Source organism: Nansenia antarctica, assembly GCF_963989245.1.
Source record: "Nansenia antarctica genome assembly, chromosome: 1".
In the NCBI taxonomy this organism is placed as follows: Eukaryota; Metazoa; Chordata; class Actinopteri; order Argentiniformes; family Microstomatidae; genus Nansenia; species Nansenia antarctica.
Genome location: NC_137674.1, coordinates 111,760,104 through 111,775,103, shown reverse-complemented (window position 1 = coordinate 111,775,103; position 15,000 = coordinate 111,760,104). Strand labels below are relative to the sequence as shown.

Below are 15,000 nucleotides of genomic sequence, written 5' to 3'. Positions count from 1 at the left end.
ATGCACTTGGAAATTGGCAGAGCAGCTTTCTCTTATGTTGTGCCCTGGTCATGGAATAACCTCCATAACACACTACAATTTAATAATCTGGTCATGGAATAACCTCCAGAACACACTACAGTTTAATAATCTGGTCATGGAATAACCTCCAGAACATACTACAGTTTAATAATCTGGTCATGGAATAACCTCCAGAACATACTACAGTTTAATAATATGGTCATGGAATAACCTCCAGAACATACTACAGTTTAATAACCTGGTCATGGAATAACCTCCAGAACATACTACAGTTTAATAATCTGGTCATGGAATAACCTCCAGAACATACTACAGTTTAATAATCTGGTCATGGAATAACCTCCAGAACACACTACAGTTTAATAATCTGGTCATGGAATAACCTCCAGAACATACTACAGTTTAATAATCTGGTCATGGAATAACCTCCAGAACATACTACAGTTTAATAATATGGTCATGGAATAACCTCCAGAACATACTACAGTTTAATAATCTGGTCATGGAATAACCTCCAGAACACACTACAGTTTAATAATCTGGTCATGGAATAACCTCCATAACATACTACAGTTTAATAATCTGGTCATGGAATAACCTCCAGAATACACTACAGATTAATAATCTGGTCATGGAATAACCTCCAGAACACACTACAGATTAATAATCTGGTCATGGAATAACCTCCAGAACACACTACAGTTTAATAATCTGGTCATGGAATAACCTCCAGAACACACTACAGTTTAATAATCTGGTCATGGGATAACCTCCAGAACACACTACAGTTTAATAACCTGGTCATGGAATAACCTCCAGAACACACTACAGTTTAATAATCTGGTCATGGAATAACCTCCAGAACATACTACAGTTTAATAATCTGGTCATGGAATAACCTCCAGAACACACTACAGTTTAATAATCTGGTCATGGAATAACCTCCAGAACATACTACAGTTTAATAATCTGGTCATGGAATAACCTCCAGAACATACTACAGTTTAATAATCTGGTCATGGAATAACCTCCAGAATATACTACAGTTTAATAATCTGGTCATGGAATAACCTCCAGAATACACTACAGTTTAATAATCTGGTCATGGAATAACCTCCAGAATATACTACAGTTTAATAATCTGGTCATGGAATAACCTCCAGAATACACTACAGTTTAATAATCTGGTCATGGAATAACCTCCAGAACACACTACAGTTTAATAATCTGGTCATGGAATAACCTCCAGAACACACTACAGTTTAATAATCTGGTCATGGAATAACCTCCATAACATACTACAGTTTAATAATCTGGTCATGGAATAACCTCCAGAATACACTACAGATTAATAACCTGCTCATGGAATAACCTCCAGAATACACTACAGATTAATAATCTGGTCATGGAATAACCTCCAGAATACACTACAGTTTAATAATCTGGTCATGGAATAACCTCCAGAACACACTACAGTTTAATAATCTGGTCATGGAATAACCTCCAGAACACACTACAGTTTAATAATCTGGTCATGGAATAACCTCCATAACATACTACAGTTTAATAATCTGGTCATGGAATAACCTCCAGAATACACTACAGATTAATAACCTGCTCATGGAATAACCTCCAGAATACACTACAGATTAATAATCTGGTCATGGAATAACCTCCAGAATACACTACAGATTAATAATCTGGTCATGGAATAACCTCCAGAATATATTACAGTTTAATAATCTGGTCATGGAATAACCTCCAGAATATACTACAGTTTAATAATCTGGTCATGGAATAACCTCCAGAATACACTACAGATTAATAATCTGGTCATGGAATAACCTCCAGAATACACTACAGATTAATAATCTGGTCATGGAATAACCTCCAGAATATATTACAGTTTAATAATCTGGTCATGGAATAACCTCCAGAATATACTACAGTTTAATAATCTGGTCATGGAATAACCTCCAGAATACACTACAGATTAATAATCTGGTCATGGAATAACCTCCAGAATACACTACAGATTAATAATCTGGTCATGGAATAACCTCCAGAATATATTACAGTTTAATAACCTGGTCATGGAATAACCTCCAGAACACACTACAGTTTAATAATCTGGTCATGGAATAACCTCCAGAACACACTACAGTTTAATAATCTGGTCTCCTTGGGAGACTCCGATTAAGAAATATGTGAGCAGAAGAGTGCAATTGCTATTCCTAAAATGGATTTTGTAATATTTATCTGTTTTGTTGTTATTGTGCTTTATTCTTCAGTTGTGTAACCTTGTACCTGTACTGGTGTGCTATCTTGGCCAGGTCTCCCTCAGAAAAGAGGTTTAAATCACAAGGCACCTCCTGGTTAAATAAAGGTTAAATAAAGTAAAAAACACACAGAGCACACAGGCTTGACACGGCTTAGCAGAGGGAGAGGGGACAGGGAAAAGGTTGACAGCTTAGTGAGAGTACAACCAACAATAGCACGTACGTACGTACGCACAGACACACGCGCACACACACACACACACACACACACACACACACCTTGATCCTCTGGGGTCAGCTCCTCCTCCTCTTCCTCGCTGCTCTCCTCCTCCTCTTCCTCCTCCTCCTCCTCCCCCCTCATGAAGCGCGGCTCTGTGCCCTCTGCTGCAGCCAACCTGGGGAGGGAGAGAAGAGGATGGAGGGATGAGAGAGAGAAGAGAGAAGGGAGGGATGAGAGAGAGACAGACAGAGAGAAGACAGGATGGAGGGATGAGAGAGAGAGAGACAGAAGAGAGGATGCAGGGATGAGAGAGAGAGAGAGAGAAGACAGGATGGAGGGATGAGAGAGAGACGGACAGAGAGAAGACAGGATGGAGGGATGAGAGAGAGAGAGACAGAAGAGAGGATGCAGGGATGAGAGAGAGAGAGAGAAGACAGGATGGAGGGATGAGAGAGAGACGGACAGAGAGAGAAGACAGGATGGAGAGATGAGAGAGAGACGGACAGAGAGAGAGAAGAAAGGATAGAGGGAGTGAGAGAGACAGACAAAGAAAGGATGGAGGGTGGGAGGGAGAGACAGACAAAGAAAGGATGGAGGGAGGGAGAGACAGACAGAGAGAGAAGACAGGATGGAGGGATGAGAGAGAGACAGACAGAGAGAGAAGACAGGATGGAGTGAGAGAGAGAGAGACAGACAGAGAGAAGGAAAGAAGGAAAGAGTTAGAAAACCAGAGCGAGAAAGAGAGAGAGTGAGTGAGTGTGTGAATGTGTGAGGAGGAGGCAGATGGTGAATAGTCAGAGGTAGAGTACAGCAGCACACCCTGGGGGCAGGGTCACGCGGTTGTGCAGTGGTCTAGCACTGCGGTCTACAGTGCACACATATGCCCATGTCGGCATGGGTTCGGGTGCTGCCCCCATGCCCTGCTGACATGCCCTCTCTCTTTCCCTTCTTCTCCTTACTTTCCTGTCTGTCTTCACTGTATCTGTCCAATAAAATGAAAAATATGAGTGGGACTGTCCCACTCAGAGAAATAATTAAAAAAGGGAAGGTTCCCTACCCCTACACACAGCAGACTCTGCCCCTCAGACAAGACTAGACTCTTAGTTCACAGACTCCTAGTTCACAGACTCCTAGTTCACAGAATCCTAGTTCTCAGACTCCTAGTTCTCAGACTCCTAGTTCTCAGACTCCTAGTTCTCAACCCACCCTGGGTACGAACACTTTGCCCGGCTGCCCTCGAAAAGGCGGTACAGGACCATGGCCGCAAGGACAAAAAGACTGAAGCACAGCTTCTACCCCAGGGCCATCCAGGCCCTGAACACAGCAAAGACCTAGGTTCTGGGCCCTGGACAGTCTGGACGGATTGATGGCAGCTGCTGGATTGAAAAAATGAATGAATGAATGAATGAATGAATGGACTTTATTGTCATTGCTACAGTACAGGTACCAAACAACGAAATTTAGGAGGGGTGGCTCCCCTGGTGTTAGGAAAGGAAAAAAAAAAAAACTTTTAGAAAAAGAATAAAATCACAAGAACGTAAGGAGCTGGTTTACATAAATAAAGGCTATGTACACAATCCACTGTACTATACTGCACAGATAGTCAACTAGGGTTGTCATATTGCACAAAAGTATTTTTTCACGTTATTTAAAGTGTCACAGTTTGCAGGCTTGAAATGTACATGTTTGTGCCTCAGCACTAGCTGCCAAACAATCCGTCCAGACTGTCCTGGGCCCAGAACTTAGGCCTTTGCTGTGTTCAGGGCCTTGACGGCCCTGTGGTAGAAGCAGTTCTTCAGTCTGTTTGTCTTAGCGGCCGGGGTCCTGTACCTCCTTTTCGAGGGCAGCCTGATAAAGTGTACGTGCCCAGGGTGGGTCGGGTCCCTGGAGATCTTGGAGGCCTTCCTGAGACAGCGTGTGTTGTACAGCTCTTCCAGAGAGGGGAGGGGGGCACCGGTGATCTTCTGTGCTGTTCTCACGACTCTCTGTAGCGCATTTCTCTCCGCTGTTGTGCAGCTGTAGAACCAGTTGCAGATGCCGTAGGTGAGGATGCTCTCCACTGCGCCGCGGTAGAAGGCCACCAGTATCTCCTGCTTGTTGTGTTCTTTCCTGAGGCATCTCAGGGTGTATAGCCGCTGTTGTGCCCTCTTGATGGTGCCTTTTGTGTTGTCCTTCCAGGTCAGGTCATCCCGCATGTGATGTCCCAGGAATCGGAGGGTTGAGACTCTCTCCACGCTCTCTCCGTCGATGAGCAGGGGCTGGATCTCAGACTTTTTCCTCCTGAAGTCTACGATGAATTCCTGGGTCTTTGACTTGTTCAGCAGCAGGTTGTTAACCTTGCACAGCTTGCTCAGTTGCTCTACCTCATCCCTGTACGCCGCCTCGTCCCCCCCCGAGATACATCCCACCACGGTGGTGTCGTCTGCAAACTTTACGATGTAGTTGCTGGGGTGGACGGGGGTGAAGTCGTGGGTGTAGAGGTTGTAGAGGATGGGGCTTAGCACGCAGCCCTGGGGGGACCCAGTGCTGAGGCTGAGGGCTGTGGAGGTGTGGGGGCCCACCCGCACCCTCTGGGGGCGGTCGGTCAGGAAGTCCTTGATCCACGCACATATAGAGTGTGATAGACCCAGGTCTAGTAGTTTGGTCACTAGCCTGTCTGGAAGGATGGTGTTGACGGCGGAGCTGAAGTCCACGAAGAGCAGTCTCGCGTAGCTGTTTCCCCTCTCCAGGTGGGATAGAGTGGCGTGGAGAGTCGTCGCGATGGCGTCCTCTGTGGACCTGTGGGCTCTGTAGGCGAACTGGTATGGATCCAGGTTGGGCGGGAGGCGTGTGAGTATGTGGGCCCGGACTAGTTTCTCGAAGCACTTCATGATGATTGGTGTGAGTGCCACCGGGCAGGTGTAGTGCTGAGGCACAAATGTGTACATTTCAAGCCTGCAAACTGCGACACTTTAAATGAATGTGCAATAACACTATGTGCAATATGACAACCCTAGTCGTCTTACTTGTACAGTATAGTATAGTGGATAGTGTACATAGCCTTTATTTATGTAAACCAGCTCCTTTCCCTTCTTGTTTTTTTTTTTCTTCTTTTTTTTCTTTCCTAGCACCAGGGGAGCCACCCCTCCCAAATTTCGTTGTTTGGTACCTGTACTATAGCAATGACAATAAAGACCATTCATTCTCAGACTCCTAGTTCTCAGACTCCTAGTTCTCAGACTAGTTCTCAGACTAGTTCACAGACTAGTTCGCAGACTCCTAGTTCACAGACTAGTTCTCAGACTCCTAGTTCTCAGACTCCTAGTTCTCAGACTAGTTCTCAGACTCCTAGTTCACAGACTAGTTCACAGAATCCTAGTTCACAGACTCCTAGTTCTCAGACTCCTAGTTCACAGACTCTTCCTCCTTGCCGTCTCCTCCTCCGGCAGAGGTCAAGTTCGGGACGTTGCAACAGAATCTGGTTGTTTACAAAAGGCAGCCGAGCGTGAGAGACACAACGGACCCATAAATCACTGCTCTGCTTCCACTTCCTGGTCTCTGAGTGACAGGCTGGTCCAGATACACTTTGCAAATGAACGCCATGGGGCAGGAGCAGAAATACACAGGAGAGAGGCCCTGGGGAGAAGACTGTTCTCTAGGGAGGAAGAGGAAGATGTTCTCTAGAGAGGAAGAGGAAGATGTTCTCTAGGGAGGAAGAGGAAGATGTCCTCTAGGGAGGAAGAGGAAGATGTCCTCTAGGGAGGTAGAGGAAGATGTCCTCTAGGGAGGGAGAGGAAGATGTTCTCTAGAGAGGAAGATGAAGATGATGTTCTCTAGAGAGGAAGAGGAAGATGTCCTCTATGGAGGAAGAGGAAGATGTTCTCTAGAGAGGCGGGAGGGCTGAGGGCAGGAACAGTGTGATGGAGGGAGCAGAGAAGGAGAGAGAGAGAGAGAGAGAGAGAGGGAGAGAGAGAGAGAGAGAGATTCAAGGAGGGTGGGGGAGAAAGACTGAGACGAAAGTGAAGACAGAAAACTCTGGTGTGTGTGTGTGTGTGTGTCTGTGTGTCTGTGTGTGTGTCAGGGAGAGCGGGAGGATGGAAGGGGGGAGTGGTGAAGGAAACGAGAGATAATATCGGCATCTTAATATCTCCAAGACGGGGGCGGGGGGGTGGAGAGTGGAGTGTGAGGACGTAAACAATGGCAGCAGATAGTTACGAGCCTGAGGCCTCTGCTCTCATCCACTCTCTGCTGTCCTGCCCCCCCCTCTGCCGTCCTGCCCCCCCCTCTGCTGTCCTGCCCCCCCCCTCTACTGTCCTGCCCCCCCCCCTCTGCCGTCCTGCCCCCCCCCCTATGCTGTCCTGCCCCCCCCTACTGTCCTGCCCCCCCCCTCTGCTGTCCTGCCCCCCCCCCTCTACTGTCCTGCCCCCCCCTCTGCTGTCCTGCCCCCCCCCTCTGCTGTCCTGCCCCCCCCCCTACTGTCCTGCCCCCCCCCCCTCTGCCCCCCCCCTCTGCTGTCCTGCCCCCCCCCCTCTACTGTCCTGCCCCCCCCCTCTACTGTCCTGCCCCCCCCCCCTCTGCTGTCCTGCCCCCCCCCCCTCTGCTGTCCTGCCCCCCTCCCTCTGCTGTCCTGCCCCCCCCCTCTGCTGTCCTGCCCCCCCCCTCTGCTGTCCTGACCCCCCCCCTCTGCTGTCCTGCCCCCCCTCTGCTGTCCTGCCCCCCTCCCTCTGCTGTCCTGTCCCCCCCTCTGCTGTCCTGCCCTCCCCTCTGCCCCCCCCCCTCTGCTGTCCTGCCCCCCCTCTGCTGTCCTGCCCCCCCCTCTGCCGTCCTGCCCTCCCCTCTGCTGTCCTGCCCCCCCCCCCTCTGCTGTCCTGCCCCCCTCCCTCTGCTGTCCTGCCCCCCCCCTCTGCTGTCCTGCCCCCCTCCCTCTACTGTCCTGCCCCCCCCCTCTGCTGTCCTGCCCCCCTCCCTCTGCTGTCCTGCCCCCCCCCTCTGCTGTCCTGCCCCCCTCCCTCTACTGTCCTGCCCCCCCCCTCTGCTGTCCTGCCCCCCCGCCCTCTGCTGTCCTGCCCCCCCCCCTCTGCTGTCCCCCCCCTGGAGGCAGACACTCAACATCCAAACATCCCTTCCATCACTTAAAGACACTTGCTTCCTCTTTTTAACCCAGAGAGCTTTCAGAGTGCTGCGCTGCCTTGTAGCCGTGACTACATGACTTCCCAAGACAATGTAACCATGACGACAGCACTTTGAGTCGTCTAGTTCAAAGGCCGCCGCGGTGTGGTCGGTCATACTAAGAATATGGACTTCGGGCTAGTCGGACAATCAAATATCTTAAGTGTACTATAATACACATAGACAGCAAAAGAAGAAGAGTCATAAAGTATCTGTCTGTCGCCTAGTTTTGTAAATCATCATGTCCCTTTTATGCCTCTAGACTAGAGAAGGAATCATCTGCAGACAGCGAGATGAAGAACGTCCTGTCACATGGTGTTTAGCCTGGGTTGGCAGGTACGTTTCCCTTACTTTTATTACTCACAGTAGAGAGGGGGGTAGAGGGGATGAAGAGGTCTTTAGGAGGGACTGTACAGGGGGGTAGAGGGGATGAAGAGGTCTTTAGGAGGGACTGTACAGGGGGGTAGAGGGGATGAAGAGGTCTTTAGGAGAGACTGTACAGGGGGGTAGTGGGGATGAGGAGGTCTTTAGGAGAGACTGTACAGGGGGGTAGTGGGGATGAAGAGGTCTTTAGGAGAGACTGTACAGGGGGGTAGTGGGGATGAGGAGGTCTTTAGGAGGGACTGTACAGGGGGGTAGTGGGGATGAGGAGGTCTTTAGGAGGGACTATACAGGGGGGTAGTGGGGATGAGGAGGTCTTTAGGAGAGACTGTACAGGGGGTAGTGGGGATTAGGTCTTTAGGAGGGACTGTACAGGGGGGTAGAGTGGATGAGGAGGTCTTTAGGAGAGACTGTACAGGGGGGTAGAGGGGATGAGGAGGTCTTTAGGAGGGACTGTACAGGGGGGTAGTGGGGATGAAGAGGTCTTTAGGAGAGACTGTACAGGGGGTAGTGGGGATGAGGAGGTCTTTAGGAGGGACTGTACAGGGGGGTAGTGGGGATGAGGTCTTTAGGAGGGACTGTACAGGGGGGTAGAGTGGATGAGGAGGTCTTTAGGAGAGACTGTACAGGGGGGTAGAGGGGATGAGGAGGTCTTTAGGAGGGACTGTACAGGGGGGTAGTGGGGATGAAGAGGTCTTTAGGAGGGACTGTACAGGGGGGTAGAGGGGATGAAGAGGTCTTTAGGAGAGACTGTACAGGGGGGTAGTGGGGATGAAGAGGTCTTTAGGAGGGACTGTACAGGGGGGTAGTGGGGATGAGGAGGTCTTTAGGAGGGACTGTACAGGGGGGTAGTGGGGATGAAGAGGTCTTTAGGAGGGACTGTACAGGGGGGTAGTGGGGATGAAGAGGTCTTTAGGAGGGACTGTACAGGGGGGTAGTGGGGATGAAGAGGTCTTTAGGAGGGACTGTACAGGGGGGTAGTACAGGGGGATGAGGAGGTCTTTAGGAGGGACTGTACAGGGGGGTAGTGGGGATGAAGAGGTCTTTAGGAGGGACTGTATAGGGGGGTAGTGGGGATGAAGAGGTCTTTAGGAGGGACTGTACAGGGGGGTAGAGGGGATGAGGAGGTCTTTAGGAGGTACTGTTACAGGGGGGTTGTGGGGATGAGGAGGTCTTTAGGAGGGACAGTCAAGATGTAGCCTGATAATTTTAAATGTAAAGCGCACACACACACACACACACACACACACACTGATCTATCCCAGCAATCACCACCTCCCATTGTCCTCCTCCCTCCCCTCCCCCCCTCCCTGCCTGCCTCCCTCCCTCCCTCCCTCCCTCCCTCCCCTAGTGACGGGGCTGATGGGAGTTACTGGACCGGCGGTTATCGATCTCAACCCGTTTCACTGGACATTAATGACCTGGGTCAGGATCAATCACACCACCAACACTATTATGGGATGTTTAGCCAATAGAGCTGCCTGGCAGTATGTCACAGTGACAGGGGGGGAGAAGGAGGAGGAGGGGGAGGAGGGGGAGGAGGAGGAGGGGGAGGAGGAGGTGGAGGAGGAGGAGGCGGTTGTGTGTTTTCACATCGGTGGCGACACTTGTGCAGACAGACAGGTAGGACAGCTAAATAACACTTGTGCAGACAGACAGGTAGGACAGCTTAATAACACTTGTGCAGACAGACAGGTGGGCTGAGATAAGGGATGGGCTACAGCAGTGTTTCCTCCAGGAATTTTTCCATTGGTGGCGGATAGTGCTGTCCGCGCGCAGGGCGCGCGTTTTTTTTCCGCATGCACGCGCATGAAACGCGCACGCGCGCTCAAAACAACGACCGAATTTCAAACTAGAGGGAGGATGGCAAAAAAAAAAAAAAAGCTACAAAAATCTTCCCAGATTCTCATTTGCACGACCAGCTGTCGCTGTAGGACACGTTCGATTGCAAAATTCATTTATCCTTTATGTTCCCAGTTGAGGGCGTGTAGCTGTCCGTTAGTTGGCCTGCTTTTATTTAGTTATGCGTACGTTTGAGTTAGTCATCTCTAGGATTGTTGTTTGATATTAGCCTATACTTTCTCTTATCTGCATTTTGAGCAACTGTACAAGACCCAACAACACAACTCTGATACAGGACTAATGTTACCTAGCTGCTATAGCTAACCCTGCTACAAGACCCAACAACACGACTCTGATACAGGACTAATGTTACCTAGCTGCTATAGCTAACCCTGCTACAAGACCCAACAACACAACTCTGATACAGGACTAATGTTACCTAGCTGCTATAGCTAACCCTGCTACAAGACCCAACAACACAACTCTGATACAGGACTAATGTTACCTAGCTGCTATAGACCCATTTGTACTAAACAACTACAACGTTGTATTGGACACATTTTTTTCGAACTAATCCACAGACAGCAGTCTTATTAACGGGCCTCTGTGGTGCCAGGTGTGGAGGCGACCCAGCACAGGGGGGATATACACTATCAAGCCAAGCTCTACTGTCAATATTTGCGTGTGTGTGTGTGTGTGTTTTACTTTGAACGCAATTTCAATTGCAATGTCCCAAGTATTACCTACATCTCCTCTGTGGAAAACTCTAATCCCAACGCAGCAGTTATTGTGCTCGGCGATTTTAATCACACCAACAGAACTTCCCAATTACAAACAACAGGTGTCATGCCCCAGCAGAGGAGCTAACATACTAGACCACTGCTACGTTACTATCAACGAGGCTTACCGTTCGTTCCCGAGGGCACCGCTGGGAAGGTCCGACCATTCCATGCTGCTCCTCGTCCCGAAATATAGAGAGAAACTTAAATCCTGCAATACGACACCCAGCCATGCAGTTTCGTATCGCTCATAGCCACTGCTAGCTTCAGCAATGTTTGAAGTGTCTGGGACATCTTTTTTCTTGAAAAATCCATCCATCTGTCGCTGTTATTTAACGTGATATCTTATTTGTGCACCTAGCTAGCTAGATCAGCTTTTTGTATCTTTTAGATGGTACTACCGGTGACTTTTAGCCCGTTATTTGCGAGGAGAAAACACAGGCGCCCGAGCATTTCGGAAGCTGAGCGGGGATGGTTGAGTCTGCACGGTTCTCATGCCGGTTCACATTTAGACCAATCAGGAGTAGCCCTAATGTCATTAATCTGATTTTGGATCAGGGGTTAGAGAGAGATGGGCGTGGATTTAGGTGCACTTTTAGTCAACATCCATTATAGCGCTGATCTAGGATCAGATATATTTTAATCAGCTAAAATGTAAAAAAAAAATGTATTTTTTATTTTTTTTTTTTTAAATTTTTTTTGTGGACTGAATCAATTCGTGGCGGAGGAAATTCATTCGTGGCGGCCCGCCACCAATAAATGCATATAGAGGAAACACTGTACAGTGTATCCATTGTGTGGCAGTGGCTAGTTTCTACATAACAACTACCACCACCACGCTGCACTAAGGAGCGCTATAGGAGATCTTTACAACCACGCTGCACTAAGGAGCTCTATAGGAGATCTTTACAACCACTAAGGAGCTCTATAGGAGATCTTTACAACCACTAAGGAGCGCTATAGGAGACCTTTACAACCACTAAGGAGCGCTATAGGAGACCTTTACAACCACGCTGCACTAAGGAGCACTGGACTTACTGTATAGAATGTTACTGTATAGAATGTTACTGTATAGAATGTTTCAGATCTATTTTTATCCTGTGATTCTATTGTCAGTTTATTTTTGCTGTTGTGGTGTGTGAGCTACTGTAACACCACTCAGTAGCAGCCCCGGGGATCAATACAGTATCTGTCTGTCTGCCTGTCTGCCTGTCTGTCTGCCTGCCTAGCTACCCTGTGAGTGAACAAGCACACTCTCAGACACACTTCTACACGTGCGCTCGGCTGTACGGAGCTAGCTGCTGTTCCCTCTTCTGACTCCCTGCGGTGTGTGTGTGTATGCGTGCATGTGTGTGCGTGCATGTGTACCCTGTGTGTGTGAGTGAGTGAGTGAGTGAGTGAGTGAGTGAGGTGTGTGTGCGTATACCCTGTGTGTGTGTGTGTGTGTGTGCGTATACCCTGTGTGTGTGTGTGTGCGTATACCCTGTGTGTGTGTGTGTGTGTGTGCGTATACCCTGTGTGTGTGTGTGTGCGTGCGTATACCCTGTGTGTGAGTGTGTGCATGCATGCGTGTGTGTGTGTGTGTGTGTGTGTGTGTGTGTGTGTGCATGCGTGTGAGTGTGTGTGTGTGTGTGTGTGTGTGTGTGTGTGTGTGTACTCCGTGCAGTACTAATGTGACAGACAGGTTTCTCCCTCGGTGGGTTTTGCCTGGAGGCCGTGAGAGCATCTGCTCCACGCCGGGGCTGACGTCTGCTAGCCCGTACGCTAGCTCTGCTAGCCTGTCAGCCTCTGGAGGGTTACCATAGCGATGCCTAACGTATGCTAGTCCGTACGCTCGCTCTCCTAATGTCCAGTCTCTGGAGGGTTACCGTAGCAACGCCTCTCTCCCAGTCATGGGGAGATAGGGGTAAGTAAACGCTGACTGTATCAGTTACTGTACACACACACACTGTACACACACACACACACACACAAGGCAGAGTTACTGTACACACACACACACTCACCAGGCACAGTTACTGTACACACACACACAGTTACTGTACACACACTCACAGTTACTGTACACACACACACACTCACCAGGCAGTTACTGTACACACACACTCACCAGACAATTTTACTGTACACACACACACACACACACACACACACACACACACACACACACACACACACAGGTACTGTACACACACACTCAGCAGCCACTTTCACTATGCACACACACTCAGCAGCCAGTGTTTGTGTTTGGGGAGAGGCTTATCTGGGGGGTAAAGTTAGAGTGTTTCACCTGATCCTCGGGGGTAAACGGCCTTCTCTCCTCACCTCTCCCACCAGTTACACTGCTAACTCAACTAGGGAGGAGGAGGACTATAGCCAAGGTGGTGAGGCCTCAAACACAGGTAACTGACAGGTAACTGACAGGTAACTGGCCATGGTAACTGACAGGTAACTGACCATGGTAACTGACAGGTAACTGACCGTGCCATTTCCTCTCATTTCATCAATGTCCCTCCTGACGGTCCCAGAAGCCAGGAGGACCAGGAGCTATGGAGAGACAGCCTACAGTATGTATGCTCCTCCCAGACTGTGGAACCCTCTACCTGAGAGCCTGAGGTTGGCCAAAACTCTGGACAACCTCAAAACCTACTTTCAATTTCAATCTGGCCTTTTAAATGTCCATCTTAGTTGTTGCTTTATCTTCTCTGCTCTTTGTGAAGCGCATTGGGTCACATTTTAAAAATACATTTCATGTGATTGTATTAAGACACAAAACATCAAATGACTTCATATCATGACCTAAAATTCGTTTTTTTTCTTCTATCTAGACGATACAAAGTATGATGATGAACTTACTCCCTTATGTCCAAACCACACTGCATAGATAGATGCACCTGACCTACCTACCCCCACCCCACCACCCCCCACCCACCTCTCCACCCCCACCTCTCCACCCCCCCCCCACCTCTCCACCCTCCCGCTCAAATGTCCCCTGGCCTCAACCACTGCAGATGTAATCTGATGATCTCTCAGCTCGCCCATCGACTTCATAAATGACCTTTGAAAAAACGATACTTCTTTGAGGAGACGGAACCTTGGCCTTCCCTCCCTCACCTCCTCCCTCCCTCCCTCCCTCCCCCCCCCTGCTGTGATGGGTCTTACTTGGACGCGAGGTCGTCCACGCTGGGCACCGTCGATTCTCCTTCCTCCTCATCGTCCCCCACCATCCTGAGAGAGACAGAGAGAGAGAGAGAGAGAGAGGGGGGGAGAGAGAGAGAGAGAGAGAGGGAGAAAGAGTAGAGAGAGGGAGAGAGAGAGAGAGAGAGAGAGAGGGAGAAAGAGTAGAGAGAGGGAGAGAGAGAGAGAGAGAGAGGGAGAGAGAGTAGAGAGAGGGGGAGAGAGAGAGAGAGGGAGAGAGAGTAGAGAGAGGGGGAGAGAGAGAGAGAGAGAGAGAGAGAGAGGGAGAGAGAGTAGAGAGAGGGGGAGAGAGAGAGAGAGAGGGAGAGAGAGTAGAGAGAGGGGGAGAGAGAGAGAGAGAGAGAGAGTAGAGAGAGGGGAAAAGAAAGAAAGGGAGAAAGAGATAGAGCGAGAGAGAGAGAGAGATGATTTGTCAGAGTGACCTTTCTCTGCTGTGCTCGGGGCAGATTGGGTTACGTGGACGCTAACCCCCCCTCCACCCCCCCACCCCCCCCCCCCCCCTCTGCACTGCTTTGAGCAGACGGGGCAGAAACTGTCTCAGACACATGAAACACTAACAGGGTTGAGCTGAGCTGCAGTACTGGGACAAGCCTCAAGACTCTATGATATCATTTTATAAAACTTTCACTAAAATGTAAGTCTGTGAGAGAACGCATCGTTAACTCAGAGTGTAGAGGTTTAACCCTGACCTAACACCTCACCTGTTGTAGAGGGTGAACCCTGACCTAACAATGCACCTGTTGTAAGGCGCATAAAGGGTTAACTCACCTGTTGTAAGGTGTATAAAGGGTTAACTCACCTGTTGTAAGGTGTATAAAGGTGTATAAAGGGTTAACTCACCTGTTGTAAGGTGTATAAAGGTGTATAAAGGGTTAACTCACCTGTTGTAAGGTGTATAAAGGGTTAACTCACCTGTTGTAAGGTGTATAAAGGTGTATAAAGGGTTAACTCACCTGTTGTCGGGTGTATAAAGGTGTATACAGGGTTAACTCACCTGTTGTAGGGCGTGCTGGGTTCGTCTATCTTCATCAGGCCATAGTCCTTATCTGCTGGGTGGTACGTGGCTAGGATGTTCATCTCGTCCCATTTCTGCGACTTCTTCCTGGGAGAGAGGAGGAGAGAGGAGAGAGGA

At 49.2% G+C, this 15,000-nt stretch overlaps 1 protein-coding gene across 1 annotated transcript in view; it reads right to left on the bottom strand.

The window, feature by feature from the left end:
• The window catches only part of ppp1r2 (protein phosphatase 1, regulatory (inhibitor) subunit 2), a gene marked incomplete at its 5' end in the record, with an annotated part of 29,216 nt that overhangs the window by 4,886 nt on the left and 9,330 nt on the right, over nt 1-15,000 (bottom strand). Inside the window, 3 exons of the mRNA XM_080532478.1 lie at nt 2,580-2,695; nt 13,833-13,898; nt 14,863-14,970. Of these exons, the coding sequence (XP_080388604.1) occupies nt 2,580-2,695; nt 13,833-13,898; nt 14,863-14,970 (290 nt within the window). The remainder of the gene's footprint in view (nt 1-2,579; nt 2,696-13,832; nt 13,899-14,862; nt 14,971-15,000) is intronic.